Raw genomic sequence first — 18,815 nt, 5'->3', positions numbered from 1 at the left:
CTTGAGCCGGATTTTCCAGAAGTGCTGAGCACTCAGGACTCCTGGGGACTGGAGAAGTTCAGACTCACTGCAAAATGAGGGTGGCCCCAGCCTACGACAGCTCCAGCACAGGGCACCTGCTTTTGAGTGATCGGACTCAGATGCTCCAGTCTGGGCCAGTTAAGGCTCCAGGCCCAAGAGGGAGAGTCACCACCAGCCTGCACGAGAGAGCCCCCTGCACATCGCACTAGAAGCTAGAGGATGCCCAGCCAGCACCCTAGTTGCAGGGCAAGCCAGCTGCCTGTGCTCCCACCTGCCATAACTGCCCGACAGCCTGGCCCGCCCCTGGGGTTCCCCGTGGGAACACTCTGGTCTGGTCTGTGGAGGCAGCAGCCAGCAGGCTGAGAGAGCAGCTGAAGGAGCCCCGGGAATGCTGCACCCTGCGGATCCATCTGGAGAGTCCCGACCCAACCTTAGGCCTGAATCACCTTGTCTGTGGCTGGCAGGTCTGGCACCAGCCATCCCTCCCCTTCCCAGCTGTCCCCGGAGCACAGAGTGGCCCCTACTCCCACAGAATCGGAGGCTGCTGGTTAAGGTGGCCAGAACCCTGCAGGGCTGAGCTCCACTAGGCAGCTGGTTTCCAGGCCCCTCTTCCAAAGCCAGTTGGGCAGCTTGAGCTCTGTTACAGTCTGGGCAATGATAGACACGGGCTCTGCTGTTGGAACCGGTCACGGGGCCCTCCCGGCTGCACTGGGACCCAGCTAACGGACATGGGACCCAACACAGATCTCTGCGTGCTCAGAAAGGAACTTGGACAGAGTCGGTATAGAGCCTTTATCCCCCTGTGTGGGCAGGACTGCACCCTCACCCCCCCTGGGCAGGAGGCCCCCCATCCTCCCCCGACACCCTGCCCCACACACCCTCTTGTTAGAGTTCAAGTTTTAAAGAAAGGTCTCTGGATGCCTCCTCCTCTCTTCCAGTCTGGGCAACTTTCCCTTTTGTGCAGGAGATTTCGGCTCCTCTGAGCACAGTCATTGCTACAGCCAACTGTATCCTAGCAACATGCCATTTCCTGCAGCGCATCCTGCGGGGCTGCTGACTAATGGAGCACGGCCCTTGATTTAGTCACTACCCTCCTGAGTCACACACACACACTTCAGCAGCTTCTCCCACCGCGTGAGCATGCGCTCGCTGTTCAGGGGCTGCCAGGGCAGCGGGGGCCTCCCGCTGACGGGGAGGAGGCTCCAGGCCAGAATGGCCTTTGCACCCCCTGACAGGCTGCTCCCAACTCAGGAGCTTGGCAGAGGCACAGAAGCAGAGGTTGAAGTCACACTCATGTCACTCCTGGCTGGTCCAGAAACCCGCCCGCTTTCCAGAGTCTGTTCCAGCCATGAACAGCAAAGGCCGGAGCAGTCTCTGCCTGCCCTAAGGGCCCCAAAGCCAGAGGGGTTTGGAGGCGGAGGAAGGCTTGGTTTCACATCTCCCTAAGACCCAGGCTTTCCAATGGTCTTTCAGGGAAATGACTTTCAAATTCGCCTGAGGGGCCATTTTAGAATTTCTGCAGCCAACACTTTGACAATCAAAGACCCTGGTCCCCCCAACAGACTCTGGCTTGCTGACCACTCTACGCCTTTCAAGGATTCCAGCGAGACGCCCTGGAGACCTACGGTTTAGCGCTTTCCAAGGTGTGCATGGGCTCATGGGTCCATGGAGCCAGCCTGCCAGGACTGCCTAGGACATGCTCCCTTTTGGATCCAGGTCTGCAGGAAATAAGATTCATGGACATCTGTCCATGATTAAAGAGAGAAAACTAGACAGTCACCAAAGTCACTGTCAAAAATAAAACAAAGCGTCTGAAATTCAGAGGTGACTAGCTCCTCTCCCTTAGCAGCACCATGCTGGGGGTTGTGACTCAGCCAGGGAGTCTCCTGTTGTTGGGCAAGGGACTGCAATGTGCTGTTGCCTTTACACCAAAACAGTGCTAATCTCAGTTTGCTGCTTCTCAGCTGTTCTGAATGATGAGACTCGGAGCACGGGGCCCCTCCAGCCAACACTAGCATGTTCCAAGCTGGGACAGCGAATATGGATCCAGAGCCCCAGCAGGCTGGGCAGGAGGCCCCCACCAGCCCTAGCTTATGCAGCACAGAAAGCTGCCGAGGGGCCTGAATCTTTGAGCCTCACACTCTACCCAGAGGATTTGCTGTAAAAACCTCTTCCTCCAGAACCCACAGATGCTGCAGTGCATCGTGGAGTCCTGCCAAGAACGTCCTTCACAGAGCAAGCCAGCAGCTCCAGCCAGCTCGCTGAAGTGCTGGATGCCAAGCACAAGGCGCAAAGCCAGCCCACAGATTGCAGAGCCTGCCGAGAACGCTCCCCCTGCACCAGAAGAATCCCAGCTCCCAGGCATATGGCGAACAAGCCCACTAGCTGAGCACCCTCAGCCTCTGCTTTGTGCGGGGAGGGTGCTCGGCTCGTTTTCCTCGCCTGGTGCTGACAGAAGGCCCCAGCTCTGTGCAGAGGGTTCACACCATTTCTGCCAGTCCTGGCATGGCAGCAGGCTATCTAACGCACCATTTCCACTCCAAGGCCCACTCCCAGCTCAGATCACACACACGGGAGGCCATGTGGCCATAGCTGTAAATAACACACATCTTCCCAGCACCTTGCACTGCAGGATCTCCAGCACATCAGGAACATGTAACAGGGGGACATAGCAACCCCTGCAGCCCCCACCCCTCTGGCCTTAGGTCAGCATTCTCGCCCTTCTTGGCTATATGAAGTGGATGGGAGATACTGCTTGGCAGTTAGCTGGACAGAGGATTCATTTTCTAGCCGCAAAGGCTGTGAATACACAGGAGTGACTCTGATACACACCCTTCCCAGCAAACATCCCCCCCAGGCTGGCTGGGAAACCCTGGGCGGTTGGGGGATGGATGAGGACTAGCGTGAGAACAAAGCTCAGCTTTGGAACAAGCACAGCATTCAATCACACGCAGCCTCGCCAATCCAGCCGATTTACAATTTTGAGTGCTACAATCCCTGAGTTAATATTACATGAAGTGCCAGCTAAATGCAACTGCTTTCCCGGTTAGTCACTGCCCCAGCAGGTCCAGCGAGGATGGAGGTGTTAATAAATAATAATAATAGGAGATTTTATTCATCCTGTGAAAATCCCAACATGCTTTACAAACGCATGGGATAAAGGAATACTTCACCCAGCCTCCCTCAGGCTGGAAGACAGTGGACAGCAAATCTACAGTCATTTGGGACGGGGAATAAAGAAGGACAACACTGAGGAAGGATGGTCAGAGCACCAGTCTGGGGCTTAGGAGACATGGGTTCAGTTCTCTCCTGCACCACAGACTCCCTGTGACCTCAGGCCAGTCACCGAGTCTCTCTGCCTCGCCACTGGGATAATAGCCCTGCTTTCCCAAAGAGTGAGGACAGATGTATGAAAGATTGTGAGGGGTCAGATACTACAGTGACAGGGGCCAGGTAAGTGCCTTGGACACGGAGGACGGCCGACTGTGATTACCCCAGCAGGACCGACCAGGAAAGCAGAGCCCCGCCGGGGCAGCCGTGGGATCTGTGACATCCACATGTGGGTCACAGCTCACCAGCACAATGCCCCCCTAGCATCACCCCAGGGCAGTCGTCCACACCTAGTCAGAGGGAAGTGCGCCCCCTCCTGGGGAAAAGACCACTTCCTGCAGCACCCAAGTTTCCCCCTGGAGGTCTCCCAACCACCTGTGCTCGGCACATAGCCCTACTCATGAGCTCTGACAAGGGTCTAGCCCAAGGTGAAGGGCTGCACCGAGGCAGTGACGTAGGAAGAGCGAATGGGTGGATGAGCACTGGGCTCACAGCCTTTGCCTGCCAGGCCAGAGGCAGCACAGATGGGGGCTTGGAGTGAATCTACAGACGCCAGTCAGGTGGCATCCAGCTTCCTGCCACGGCAGCAGCCTGGGAACACCTCTGCCAGGTACAGAGCTGCACAAGGGAGCAGAACTGGGCTCTGCGGGCTCTGGGTGCCAGGGGCTGAAGATGCAGCCTCCTCCGTGACACAGCCATGCACTGGGGAGCAGCGAGTCATCTCCCTGCTGCATCAGGACAGGATGTTCTTCCGGCTGCAACAAGTGGCCCCCAGATGGGATAAGAGCAGAACAGGGAGGGAACATGATGCTCCAAGGCAAGCCTGAGGGAAGTGGGCTTCATGCATACAAACTATTTTTTTGTGGACTGCTGGCCCCTCCTCACTCTGCTAGCACTCCTCAGCTTGGTCTTAGAAGGAGGAGAACTCAGAGACATGCCTGAACCCAGTGTAAACAGTTAGCGGGGCCGGGATCAAAGCAAGTTACAGACTTTTCGGCAGGCCACAAAAGGCCGCACTGCCACAGCTCTGCACAGCTCCATCCCCCAAAAGAGACACTCCCTCTTTGCTGCAGATGCCACCGCCTGTCTGGCCCTTCCTTGCTCCCTTTCTGCCCTCTGCAAAGTCCTGCAATTCACAGGCCTGAGCAAAGCCCTTCTGAGCGATAAATGCAGTTGGGTTTCTCTCTCCCGCATCCACCTTTGTGCTTTGAGGTGTCCTTGAATGGAGCCTCCTGCAGCAGGCAGCTTATTTGCATGAGAAAGGCACAGATCGTATATAACAGCCCTGCTATTGTCCCCCTCCCAGGACCTGTCCAAGGGGAAGTAAAGAAATGTAAAAGACCCTGGACTGAAAACCTGACAGTGAATGAAAGGGACAGAAGTGGCAGCCTTCCCAGAAGTCTTTGGTAAATAACAGCCAGGCCAGTCCCCATGGGGAGCTGGGAACCGGCCAGCTGATTTTCTAAGAAATGTTTGGTGCCATTTTCTCTGCAGATGCACTGAGAGGGGATGCTCTCCCACGTCTCCTGGCAGCTACCGAGGGCCAGCTGAACACCGCGAGAGTGCAGGGAAAAGCAGCCCAGCCTTGAAGAGCTGGTTAAACAGCCTTGCGAGGACACGCCTCGTCCCAAGTGTGGGGCGGTTTGGGGGTTTGCATGCTCTTTACTATTTGTCTGGAAAAAGCCAGCTGGCATTTACAGGAAGCGAGCATGTCATGGGAATCCAGCCACTAGCCTTGCCAGCTCGGGATAGGCCCAGCCCTGGAGAGATCCCTTCATTGTGATGTGTGTGTGTGCAGTGCCCAGCAATAGCTACAGGAATCCATGTGCACCAACTGCAGACACATCCCCCCAGATCCTTTACTTGGGGGCTGGCCTGAAAACAAAGCACTCAGCTGCTGGCGATGCCAGCCATCTGGACTGGGAGCTTTTTCTGTCCCACTCTCTGTAATTCCTTCTGATGCATCTTCCCGTCTTGCAGAAACTCTCAGGAATACACCTGCTTCCAAGCTGCGCATCCAGTGGAAAAGCCATCCAGCCAGATCCATAGGAAGGGCACTTTGTGCCCTCGGAACCAATGCAGGCCCACTTTTAACAGGGGCATTGTAGATGGCATTTAATAAAAGCTTCACAAGAGAACGGCTGGTATTTATATAGCCCCAGCAATCTGACAGACTCTTTGCAGATGTGCAGGAAGGCAGGGTCCCTGCCCTAACGACATGACAATCCTTAAACTACAAAGAAAAGGTAGCATTTAAAGAGAACTGGCTGGATGTCTCTGGAATACAACAGAGCAGACTATTTAAATGTCCCACCTCTTTATAGCTAGAACTGATGGTCAATATAAGCAGGGGGCCAAGGAATTAGCTACTGCGGCTTTTTATAGAGCAGTACATGTCAAGTCAGCTTTCTTTCATTGGCTCAGAGATCAGCTTCGTTCTCCTAATCTGAAACAAGCCCCGTTCCCCCTGAACAAAAGTCAGAGGAATTTCTTGTCAATTGATCCGCAGGCAGCAGCGATATTCCAGAGCAGATTGCTGAGTGTCCTCCTGACCCCAACTCAGCTGGGCACAAAGAGAGGTCAAGGATCCAATACCCCAGCCTCGCTGCTCATGGTGTGCAGTGGGTTGATAATGCAGTCCCTGCTGACACAAGGAGCATATTTCAAGCAGTGGCATGGTGTACATCCCAGTTCAAGCCAGGAATCATGACAGGTGGCAGAGGCAGGAAGCGAAGAATTCTGGTGACGAACCCAGGCAAGCCAGCAACCAGGGCCCTGCTAATTGGGATGGCATGACAGCTGAGCAGCCAGGAAGCCCAAAAGCAGCCAGGAAACCCAAAAGCATGTACCAGATTCCAGAGTAGGGATGTTAGCAGCACAAGTGGCAAAATGCAGCAAGGAGCAACTATTATTATTATCATCAAAAATAAAGGTCAGTGGCACCAAAAGTGAAATGGATCTAGTGAAACAAGGGAGAAGAGAAGCAGGGACACTCCAACCTCCACCCTGCTCCCCAGCTGCAGCTGGAGGCGGTTCCATGTCTGCAGTGCAATGCTTGTACCTGGCCCTTCTCTAGCCTTTTTCACCCAGAGATCTCAAAGCCCTTCACAAAGTCTTATCCCCATTTTGTTTATTTCTTGCCACGTAAAACAAGCAGGAAGACATCTATCTGCTGCTCTGGGCACCCTGACGTTATGAAAACCACCAATGCAACATAGAGAAACCCAGCTGCAGCCAACCCCCTCATCAAAACGCCATCCCCAACACAACCAAACAAGCAGGACTTTCCCAACATGCACCTGCTGAAGCATCTCTCGACTCCTCCATGAATGGCATTGATCACAGGGACACAAGACGCCCAGGGACTTCAGAAGGAGTTCTGGCCAAGGACGCTCTGAATTGCTCTGCAGAAGTTACAGCTTAACGTGATCAATTCAGCCACCTTTAGGCCAGTCCTCGGTGGGGACCTAGGGGAGGCGATTGAACGGTCTAATCCCACAAGAGTCGGAGTGGAGATTTGCGCCTGGCTGGACACTGCCGCTGCTCCTGCGAAGTTGCTCTAACCCCGAGGTCTGTGAACACCAGGCAGAAGAAGCAATCGTCTGGAAAGTGCATGACCAAGACAATAGCTAATCAACTCAGACACTTTGGGGGGCCATTTCTGGGCCTCTCGCCAGGCCTCGTTACTGAGCAGTTCTCACTCACAGGAAGTCCAGCTTGCGCAGTTCTTGGCAGAGGAATCCCCCAGTCGAGGCGAGGGTCAGGGAGCTGGGGCCAAATTCTCACCATGGATGTGGCAGCTCATGGAGGGAGAGAACCGCAGTGATTCACACCCCCACTCTTGTTGTATGTCTTCAGCCCCCAGCAAGCCCAGGCACGCCAGGAAGGAGTGGCTCCAGAAGGTCCATCAGGCGAGCTTTGCTGCACACCACACTGAGAGCCCAGCCCCTTCCCTTCTCCTGGGGAGCACTGGGACTGGGAGGGGTTGGGCAGAGGGCGTTTCCAGACGTTCAGCACACTCCGCTTTGCACATTTTGTTTAGGGAAGCCAGGACCAGAGCCATCAATGAAAGCCCCAGGCCCCCTCTGCAGCCTGTGCAGTTTGCTCTGCAGGGTTTCAGTGGAGCAGGCGGGTCTCCACCCCGGATGGCAGCTGTCTCAAGGAGACCCAGGGAGCAGTTTTAAAGGCCTCAGAGCATGTTGTGTTATGCAGATGGCCTGGCTTGGGAAAGGAATGGAGATTGGCTCCCCAGGCCAGTGAGAATGGATACGTGAACACGCAGGGCTTGGTGGTCTCTGGTTGCCTGGCTGGCGACGCTCTGGCAGCCAGTTCTCAGAGTGACTGGCACTGGCTCCAGCTCAGGCAGTTTCTCCAGCCAGATGCTAGAATCACGCTGGTGGCAGCTGATTAAGTAGATGAATGAGAAAAGTCTCTGGACGTGACTGTGACACATCCAGAGGCCAGGGGCTTTAGGCACCGCAAGGACATTCCAGATTCTCCCTGGTGCCTCCTAATCCAGTCCCTGGATTACAGCAAGGAATGGGAGTGGCAAACCCACAGGTTCCCTCAGCATAGCTTGGTCCAGGCACCACGCCACTGTGCTTCACAGGGAAATGTCTCTGGGGCCGACCGAGCTCATGCAATTATCTCCCAAAGAGCGGAGATGCTCCACGCTTCAAGTTCCACGTGTGTAAGTGGCAAATGGCTGGCAGCCTGGGTAAGAGCACGAGGGCTTCTGCCTGCACTAAAGGCTGGAGCTCATAAACTTGTGCACTTTATTTCTCTGGAAAGCCTGGCATTAAAGGAATGCTGCATCCTCACCATTCCCAAATGGAGCAGAGTCCTGGAATGCATGTCTTTCCGGCTCATTCACAGTGAGTTTTACCTTGTGTGATCTGCCCCCCCAACCCCCTTAAATCAGGACTCTGGTATTCCCCCGCAGCTCCCGCCCCCATGGACAAGACAGAAGTTTATTTGCATTTCTGGAAGGGAAAAGACGTGGGATTCTCGTTACCAGTCTGGCTGCCTCTGCCCCTTTGCTATTATAAAGATAAGCTACCGCAGGGCCCAGAGTCCTAGGGGACTTGCTGCTCCAGGGGGCTTTCTGCAGTTCTGTTTATGTCACCTGCCATGATAGGAAACCGCCCCTCACCCTTACAGTTATTTGTATTGCTGTGTATTGCTCTAGCAACCCCAGTCAGGCCCATTCAGCCGGGTGCTGCAGATGTGCTGAGGAAGAGACAGTCCCTGCCCCAAAGCGCTTACAGCCCAACTACAAGAGGGACAGAGCTGGGGAAGGGGAGCATTATTCTTCCCATTGTACAGAAGGGGAAGCATGGTCCGGAGAGAGCAAGTGATTGGGCCAAGGTCCCCCGGGGGCGGGTGTCAGAGCAGGGAATGAACCTATCGCTCTTAAGCTGCGGCACAGCCCCTTAACACCCGCCTCTAACTCCTAAACCAGGTCACACTCCCATCACTACGGTCTCTCTAGCCCCGTCCACCAGCAAATCTCCGCATGCTTTATAAGCCTGTAGGAAGGTTAGCCTGCCAGCCCGCCTGTGAGATGGAGAAAGGCCTGTCACTGCAGAGAGCCACGCCCTGCCCCTGCCATGTGGGGGCCAGAACCGCACTGCTAGGCAGAAAACCTTCACTGTTGTGCCATGCAGCACCCCAACATCCCCTCGCTTCACTGCTGCATGGAGCTGCTCCAATCCCATTTACCCTCTGTCCTGCTAAATGGCCCCTGGGCCATCCCTTTGCAGGGAAATCAGCCTCTGCTAGCATCTTCCCAGACACACAGGAAATCTATTTCAAGCATCAGCATTTCTGCTGCTAGCCCTGCGACTCCTTAAACTGCTTGTCCGATTGGTTATTGACCTGCATGAGAATGTGAGCCAGCTGCACATATTTTTAGGCTTAACTACTTATTTGTTCAGAGGCAGGACACAAGTATGTTAATGGGGGGCATTTGGGGAGTTATTCTGGGATGAAAGAGCAGCTCCGCATTTCTCCTCTGCCTCGGAGAGCAAGTGGCACTGAACTCTCTTGTCCTTTCCCTTGCACTAAAAGAACCCGCAGTGGTGATCTTGCAGGCACTTGCACTGGGACTTTGGGAATGAGAAAGCTCCAAGAATCCATGGCGAGGTCACCCTTAGACCCCAGCCCTATTCAGCTCCTTAATCTCATCAACATTCCTCAAGAGCTCCCACTGAAGAGGGATTTGTTATCAGAAGCTGTGGGTTCCCACACTCCAGACCACAGCAAGTCAGCCTGCTTGCTGAACGCCAGAAGGAAGGCGGGAGAATTCCAGATTCACTGTGTTATTCTTGTCCTGAAAGCACAACCACTGAGGCAAAACCATGACCTGCAATCCTGTGCCTAAGCAGCCCCGCTGCTGCAAGCGACGGAGTTCTAGCTACACTACAACTCCCATTGTCCCTCCTACGGGGGGTGAATTCTGGGGCCCATTATTTTCAGCCTAACTGCCTTTAGGGGGGCCGAATCGGAGCCAGTGTAAAGCACAGAGTCAGGCCAGGATCCACACGAATGACACCGTTGGTGTAGCTACCCCTAGCATCAACAGGCAGCGCGCGATGTGCGTCAGCAAGGCGTACCCGGGGTCCAAGCAAGGATAAGCTGCCCCAGTGCAAACTGCAGCTTTGCGGTCTGCCCGAGGGGCGCCGTAGGGCATGAATGCAGCTCTACCGATGTCAAGGGGTGCTGGCTGTTTGCACCAGCAGAGGCTTTGACTGCAGGGGTCTGAACGCCACAGCACAAAGGAGGCCTCGGATTACTTGGCTCACTTCCTGCCCTTTAAGAGGAGACAACACAGGGATTAAATCCCAGCCCGACCAAACCCCATTGACTTGCTGCTTGTCCCACAGCCTCGGAAAGGGGTTCCCCACCCATGTGTCATCTGAGGCCGTTTCTCCAAATCCAGTAACCAGGGCAAAGGAGGGCGTGCTGGGGAAGGAACACTACTGCCAGAGCCATGGAGGAGAAAGGGAGGTGGATGAGAGAAAGTCACTCTGGTGTGAGCTGGCTGCAGTAACCACACGGGAGATACACGGGGGCAGCAGGGACTGTTGGCAGGGAGTGGGCAGAAGGAGCGTTCAGTTTGCAAACTCTGAGTCGCCCCCTTTCAGGATTCAGCTGGAGAGCTAGGTCACCGGGAAGAGGGCAAGCGCTTTCAGCCACTGCACTACTGGAGAGAGAAAGGGACTTGCTGACCCACCAGCCACTGGCATAGAGAGCAAGATTTTCCATAGCCAATCAGACCACTGGGCCAGCAAGGCCAGTGACCAATACCTGGAGCTTCACAGAAGGCAATCCCCCACCCCATCACCAAAAAAAACCCAACCTGCCTAGCCCTGTCACCTGGCCAGCTATCAGTCCACGCAGTGGAGACCCGCTCAGAGGCCTGGAAATGTCACAGCCTCACCTCAGCAAAAATGTCCTGAGGGGTCACTAACTTCCCCAGCCCTTTTAACAGCTGGCTGCAGGTTTTCTCGCTACGCTTGGCAGGGGAGGGGGAAAAACCCTTTCCCACATCAGATTTCAGGCACCACTCCTGAGATCCGCGGAGGGAGCAAGGCCCGATGGGGGAGATTATTTACCAGGGTCACAAGACAAACATGAGAGTTTCCCAGCGCAACCGGTACTTCCGGACTGTGCAGAGCCAGCTGCACATGCACCTCAGTGAGCAGAGAGGTCAGAATGCAGGCGCCGTGAGGCCGAAGGGCAGCAAAGCACTCTCTCCTCTGCAATGAGAGCACTGCAGCTCCCCACTGGAGTCCTGGGTCCAGCAAAGCTGTTCCCAACGCCACAGGTCCCCCTCCCTCCAGCGAAATGCTCCTCTTCTCCAGACTGACAGGTGGGCTGTCCCCGCTTCCCCGTCTCCTTTCATGTAAAGGCATCAAACTGTTTCTTCATGGTTTCAAAAATACAGAGGTGGGGGGAGGAACGGCCATCCCTCCGGTGCTGTAAAATGGCACCTAACACTATTTCACTCTCATGCCGTGGCTGGGTGTAGGACTGACGCACAAAGAAACAAACACTGAACACGACTGACGTCTGCGGGGGGGACCTGAACCAATCTCCTTTTCTCTTCATTGTTGAATGTATGTTTGAGTTCTCAGGATCTGGGGTGAAATTCCTGCAGACGGGGTGCACTGGCCTCACCTGCACAGGAGGCTTTACGCTCGCTGAAGGCTTTTCAGGGCCAAGAATTCTATTCTAGGCCAGGGTCACCTTCCAACTATGAAAAACTGAATGGAGAGTTAAGGGTTAAAAGATTTTCAAGAGAAAATCCAAGTCCGCAGTATGATTTGGGATTAATTTGATTCCTCATCGCTGCCATTCACCCTCCAATAACATTTCCCTAACTAGATTTACCTGTTCCCTTGCCAGCTGCTAATGTCAGAGCCTGGATTTGCCACTTAGTAAGAGGGGCAAATTCAGCCTGATAGGCCTACATTAGCCAGCCTCCTCCACACGTCACCTGGCTCTGTTAGCCTCAGGCAAGCTACTCCCAGGAGCTGCACACAATATCCTAGTTTAGAACACAATCATCAACAGGCATCTTGGACAGTTCGATAAGCCGTGGCTTCATTTAGCTCCAGTAGAGGGAGTTTTCTAACAAGAGTGCTCTTGCGGTAGGGCCTGTTACGGGACCACCCCTGGCGGCTCTACACACTTTCACAACTACCTAATTGCAAAGGAAAAAAAACTGACAGACAGCTCCCCAGCTCAGGTCTCTACAAATCCCAGGAGGGTGGAAGCCCAGGGCTTCAGCTTCAGTCACCAGGAGTTGGCGAGTGAGAAAACTATAAACCATCGTCTCAAAAGGAAGAGATACCCAGCAGCACCCTTCCCTCCTGCGGAGGATGGAATTTAGCAGGAACAATACTCCCTGCTTGGAAGCCGGTTAAAAGTGGCAGTGGGTAGCCCCCAGTCTAGAGAAAGAGCATCCTGCGGACAGTCACTCTGCACCAGCGGGGCAATTAGCTGCTCCAGATCCCATCAGCTCAGCTGCTTCCATTTGCTATTGTGTGAAACTTATTTTACCAAAAGCTTCTGTTGACAAGTGTCTCCAAAGGGAAGTGGAAATTCCACAGCAGTTCACAGTCTACAGCTAAAAATATCAGTTTGATTATGGGGGGAAATTGGTGCGTGCTGTTTTGCAGGACCATTTATTGAAGAACTAGCTCTTGTATATTTCAAATTCAAGCTGCAAAGGAAGGGAATTTATCTGGGAAGCTATCTAGTGACTCTCTCCACAATAACCCATTTTAAAAGGGTTTACATGTTTCTGAAGGAGAGAGAACGAATCAAAATCCATTCACAGCAAAGAAGAAAGGGAGATAAATGTTGGATAAAACTCACTTCTTTTGTTAAAAAGGAAAAAAGGGTAGAACTGAGTGTGTCACAGAGCGTGATGCAGGCGTACAATACATGTACACACCTCTAAAGCCATTTCATCACATCATTTAATTTTAACATTTGTAAGATCAAAGCAAATGTTCTGGAAAATTCCTAAAAAACACCGAGTGCGTCAAACATGCTGCCGTGTGCTCGAAAGCTGACGTTTTTAATTCTGAGAGGCAGACGCCCACCGCGGAGCCATTGGCCTCTAACAATCGCACACTTTCACAACTGGGGACAGGCCTCAAGGTTTTACAGTTCAGAAACTCCCCCAAGCAAATCCGAGGCAATTATTCTGGATAACAAAACTCAATGCGCACACACAAAAAGCCATAAGAATGACAGGATTTTCTGCTCTCACTTTATTCCCTAGCAAGCCAAGTGTCTGATTCACCGCTGCACTACGCTGGTGTAGCCCAGGTAGTACCCTGCTGTTAACAGGCCCTAAAGCTTTAGCTGAACTTTTGTTACTGGGTGTTCGGAAGGACTTTAATGCAGACACATCAGTTCAGTAATTCCCCAGCTCTGCACCATCGCTTTGTGTATTCAGCCTCCACAGTTTCTGCCTCTAGGTAAACACTGGTAGCTGAAGCTTTTCCACTTCATTATTTCATCCCTTGCTCTGCCACCTCCAACAGCTGCCCTGCCAACCAGTTCGCTGCTGCTGCTGCTCCTGCAAAGGGAAAGACCCTCTTTCTCTCTCTCAAGACAGAGGGACCTTTCGGCAGCACACACTTCTCCCAGGACAGGAAGCCCCCAGTGAGAACTTCACAGCTGCATCTCGCACAGCAGAGCTAGACCAGCTCCCGGGGGTAAACTGCTAAACCCACAGCTATAAATTAAGCTAACATGCAAGAGCAAGGGAATTCTGACTTAAGGTTTCATACAGAACGTAACCTCTCTTCTCATTCTGAATCCAAGAGTCATCAATAGGAAAAAACAAACAAGAGCCTTAATTAACCTTCCCAGAAGGTTTCTAGCACAGGCACCCAGCCACGTCCTGGCTCTCAGCTGCGTCAGTGTCGCCCTGGGAGTCCAGAAAGGTTTTCAAAAGTAAATTTAAAGGTGCACACACATTTTTGTGCTAAATGCCAACATTTTATCAGCACTGCTACAATTAAACCACTTGTGTCGATGCCAGTTTAGTCTCATAAGGCTCTCTGTGGTTTAGGAGGGCTGTATTTGTGGCTTCCTGCATGATCTCAGCCAGACACAGACAAAAAACAAACAAACAAAAACCCAAAACCATTTGTCAAAGGGAAGAGAGTAATGAGAGAAAGGAACCTTCCTGCAGCACATTCCTCACCAAGGTGAGGTCTCCAGTCTTGAGAGCTTTCCCCCCCCTTTCCTTGCTAGCCTCACCTTGCACCTAAGAACTGGTTTTATATCACGCAATTGTATCCATGATACAATCAAAGCAGGAAAGACGCGGAGTACAGTACAGCAACTGAACGTAGCGTAGAGCAGCACTCCTAGGAGACAGTACCAGTGCAAGCTCAAATCCATCTATGTTTTAATAGAAGGATAAGAAGAAGTTATACGAAGGGGTTACTGTGTATTAGTGTTGGGCCAGACGTGGGGAACAACTGGGCTGGTGTGAGGGTGCAGCGAAGCACAGTGCTGTGCAGAGAAGACACAAACTCCAGTATCAGAATGCAGCCAGTGACATTTCTAAAGTTCCAAGGAACAAGTCGGCATTAGTGGGAAAGCCAGCCGTCATGAGGGCACACAGCTTGCAGAGTGGGTCTACAGCCACACACAGGGGTTAACGATAATAGACGTACGTGAAGGGTGCCCACGCCGCTGAGGGAGATTTGTTTGGCCTGGTACGAGGGGTTAGAATAACCAGGAGTCACACATTTCATAAAACAAGGAAAATGCAGGTTAGCTGTCAGGAATGGCTCCTAGAGGAGGTGCTCTTGCTGCCTAGGAACAGTCTCCCCAGGGAAATGGTTCAAGCCCAGGCTCTGGAGACATTTACAACTGAATTAAATAAAAACAGCACGAGTTTGCGGAAAAATCCCACCCCTGCAGGCAGCTGCTCCCTGTTGTTTCAGCTCGGTGGGTTTGGGTTTGGTGAAGTGGGATGAAAATAGAGTCTCTAACCCTCAGGGACTAGCCCCTTATAATACAGTGTAGGGCATAGACCCTGCATTGGTCCTGGGGGGCAAGGAGAGGGAGAAAGGACCCAAGAGACCACCCCATCTCTAGTTTCTGTGGGAACAAAGCTGTTGTCAGTTCAAAGGTCCAACTTTCATAGGTCTTAGAAGAGTCCCAGCAAGGCAAATTGTAGGAAACTATGAAAATACCCACCCTGGCCTCCCCCAGTAACCCATCACTCTGTCCCCTCCTACAGCCTGAGGGGGAGAAGAGTGTTACTAATTCTGCTGTATTACTTTAAAACACCTCACCTATCTGGGCAACGCCACGATTCCCTATGTGGGAGAAAGACACAGATTTGCAGCTGGGTCTGGTGTGTGCCCCACACAGGGAAGATCAGCAGGCAGGCTGCTATCATCACCCCATGCCAGCACATCAAAGCTGGCAGGCTGCCTCCTCCTGGGGGCAGCTGTCATGCCCTAGTTAGGGAACAAGACAGGGTCTGGATGGGGCTGCTGGAGCAGGGGGCTCTGCAAACCTGGGTGGGGAGCAATGGGGGGATGGGACAGAACAGGAGAGGGAATGGAGAGAGTTGGGGGACCCAACAGGAGGAGTGGTGTGAGGTAAAGGGGATTCCAGCAGGCAGGAGGGGAAAATGGGGATCCCAGCCTGGGAGGGAGTCCTGACTACTGAATCCAGGATCCAACATTCTCCTGAACATTTACCAGCCAAGCCACAAAATCTCCCCTCCCGAAATCCCCGGCGCCCCCATCGGGCCTGTCTGCCCCCTCACCTGAGGTGTCCCACATGTTGAGCTCAATGCGCTGCTTGTCGATCTCGAAGCTCGCCGTGTAGTTCTCGAACACGGTGGGGACATAGTTCTGGGGGAGGAGACGGGACACGTCTGGGTCAGCAGTCCCTGCGCTGGCAGCCCCAGGGAGCTGAGCGGATCCTGCCCTGGCGTCAGCACCAGGAGCTGATCGCGCATTGTAACCGTCCCTGACGGACCCCTGCCCACGTCCGGCAGCACCCCCAGCCCAGACACCAGCTCCCCCGGTCACACCTCAAATCTCCCACCCAGACCCCCAACTCCATTCATCCCCCACCGCCCCCCCAGACACTGCCACACACCCAGCCCAGCCCCCCCAGCTGCACCTCAATTCCCCACCCAGACCCCCAACTCTCCCAGCCAGAACCCCAGTCCCCTTCATCCCCCACCACACCCATCAAACCCCCAGCCCATCCTCCCAGCTCCCCTGGCCACACCCCAGCCCCCTCCACCCAGAGCCCCAGCCCCCCCTCATCACTCTCCACACCCCCAGACCAGACTCCCATCTCCCCCAGCCACACCCCCAGCTTGGACCCCCTTCAGCTCCTAAGGGCACCCCTGTCCCCTAAAACTCCCCACCACACCCCCAGCTCATATCAACCCCCAGGCCAGACCCCCTGCTCCCCCAGCCGCACCCCAGCCCCCTTCATCCCCCACCACACCCCCGGGCCCCCTTTCAACCCCCACCACATCCACAGGCCATCCCCCTTGCTCCCCCGGCCGCACCCCCAAATCCCCCAGCAGAGCCCCCCGGCCCCGCAGCTTCCCCCCCAAGTCCCCCGGCCGCACCTCGGGGTAGCTGTCCTTGGCGAAGACATGCAGCAGCGCCGTCTTGCCGCACTGGGTGTCCCCCACCACCACGATCTTGCAGCGGGCCCCGCTCTCCATGGTGCCGCTACGCGCCCCGCATCGCAGCGCCCGGCCCCGCTCCGGACCCTGCGCCCGGCGCCCGGGCCGCTTTAGCCGGGACCAGCCCCGCGCGGCCGCGCCCCCGGCTCCCCCGGCTCCAACCAGGCGCGGAGCCGCCGCCGCCGCCCCGCCCCGAGCCCCGCCTGCGACCGCCTGGCTCGGGAGCCGCGGGCCGGAGCCGGGCGGCCGGAGCTCGGGGGCAGCGCCCGGAGGGGCTCGGTTACGGGGTGGGGGGCGTCGCTCCTCCCCGCCTCTGAGCCCCCAGCCCGAGCCCAGCTTTCCTCCGCCAGTCCCCAATCCATCCCTGCCCCCCAACCCAGCCCGAGCCCCCAGTTCATCCCTGCCCCCCAGTCCCCAATCCATCCCTGCCCCCCAACCCAGCCCGAGCCCCCAGTTCATCCCTGCCCCCAGTCCCCAATCCATCCCTGCCCCCCAACCCAGCCCGAGCCCCCAATCCATCCCTGCCCCCCAACCCAGCCCGAGCCCCCAGTTCATCCCTGCCCCCCGTCCCCAATCCATCCCTGCCCCCCAACCCAGCCCGAGCCCCCAGTTCATCCCTGCCCCCAGTCCCCAATCCATCCCTGCCCCCCAACCCAGCCCAAGCCCCCAGTTCATCCCTGCCCCCCAGTCCCCAATCCATCCCTGCCCCCCAACCCAGCCCGAGCCCCCAGTTCATCCCTGCCCCCAGTCCCCAATCCATCCCTGCCCCCCAACCCAGCCCGAGCCCCCAGTTCATCCCTGCCCCCAGTCCCCAATCCATCCCTGCCCCCCAACCCAGCCCGAGCCCCCAGTTCATCCCTGCCCCCAGTCCCCAATCCATCCCTGCCCCCCAACCCAGCCCGAGCCCCCAGTTCATCCCTGCCCCCAGTCCCCAATCCATCCCTGCCCCCCAACCCAGCCCGAGCCCCCAGTTCATCCCTGCCCCCAGTCCCCAATCCATCCCTGCCCCCCAACCCAGCCCGAGCCCCCAGTTCATCCCTGCCCCCAGTCCCCAATCCATCCCTGCCCCCCAACCCAGCCCGAGCCCCCAGTTCATCCCTGCCCCCAGTCCCCAATCCATCCCTGCCCCCCAACCCAGCCCGAGCCCCCAGTTCATCCCTGCCCCCAGTCCCCAATCCATCCCTGCCCCCCAACCCAGCCCGAGCCCCCAGTTCATCCCTGCCCCCAGTCCCCAATCCATCCCTGCCCCCCAACCCAGCCCGAGCCCCCAATTCATCCCTGCCCCCCAGTCCCCAATTCATCTCTGCCCCCCAACCCAGCCCGAGCCCCCAATTCATCCCTGCCCCCCAGGCCCCAATCCATCTCTGCCCCCCAACCCAGCCCGAGCCCCCAGTTCATCCCTGCCCCCCAGTCCCCAATCCATCCCTGCCCCCCAACCCAGCCCGAGCCCCCAGTTCATCCCTGCCCCCCAGTCCCCAATCCATCCCTGCCCCCCAACCCAGCCCGAGCCCCCAGTTCATCCCTGCCCCCCAGTCCCCAATCCATCTCTGCCCGCAACCCAGCCCGAGCCCCCAGTTCATCCCTGCCCCCCAGTCCCCAATTCATCCCTGCCCCCCAACCCAGCCCGAGCCCCCAGTTCATCCCTGCCCCCCAGGCCCCAATCCATCCCTGCCCCCCAACCCAGCCCGAGCCCCCAATTCATCCCTGCCCCCCAGGCCCCAATCCATCTCTGCCCCCAACCCAGCCCGAGCCCCCAATTCATCCCTGCCCCCCAGGCCCCAATCCATCTCTCCCCCCAACCCAGCCCGAGCCCCCAATTCATCTCTGCCCCCCAGTCCCCAATTCATCTCTGCCCCCCAACCCAGCCCGAGCCCCCAATTCATCCCTGCCCCCCAGTCCCCAATCCATCTCTGCCCGCAACCCAGCCCGAGCCCCCAGTTCATCCCTGCCCCCCAGTCCCCAATCCATCCCTGCCCCCCAACCCAGCCCGAGCCCCCAATTCATCCCTGCCCCCCAGTCCCCAATTCATCTCTGCCCCCAACCCAGCCCGAGCCCCCAATTCATCCCTGCCCCCCAGTCCCCAATCCATCCCTGCCCCCCAACCCAGCCCGAGCCCCCAATTCATCCCTGCCCCCCAGTCCCCAATTCATCTCTGCCCGCAACCCAGCCCGAGCCCCCAGTTCATCCCTGCCCCCCAGTCCCCAATTCATCTCTGCCCCCCAACCCAGCCCGAGCCCCCGACTCATCCCTGCCCCCCAGTCCC

General features: G+C 56.0%; 1 protein-coding gene across 1 annotated transcript in view; it reads right to left on the bottom strand.

Annotated features, from left to right (window-relative positions):
• Window positions 1–16,690, bottom strand: part of RND2 (Rho family GTPase 2) — a 28,653-nt gene extending 11,963 nt beyond the window's left edge. Inside the window, exons 1-2 of the mRNA XM_073325772.2 lie at window positions 16,493–16,690; window positions 15,668–15,755 (exon numbers count right to left, since the gene is read on the bottom strand). Coding sequence (XP_073181873.1) covers window positions 15,668–15,755; window positions 16,493–16,591 — 187 coding nt within the window. The 5' untranslated portion in view covers window positions 16,592–16,690. The remainder of the gene's footprint in view (window positions 1–15,667; window positions 15,756–16,492) is intronic.
• Window positions 16,691–18,815: the final 2,125 nt, after the last annotated feature.

Source organism: Lepidochelys kempii, chromosome 27 (assembly GCF_965140285.1).
Source record: "Lepidochelys kempii isolate rLepKem1 chromosome 27, rLepKem1.hap1, whole genome shotgun sequence".
Taxonomy (NCBI): Eukaryota; Metazoa; Chordata; order Testudines; family Cheloniidae; genus Lepidochelys; species Lepidochelys kempii.
The sequence above is the reverse complement of the archived record's forward strand: the minus strand, read 5'-3'. Positions and strand labels throughout refer to the sequence as shown.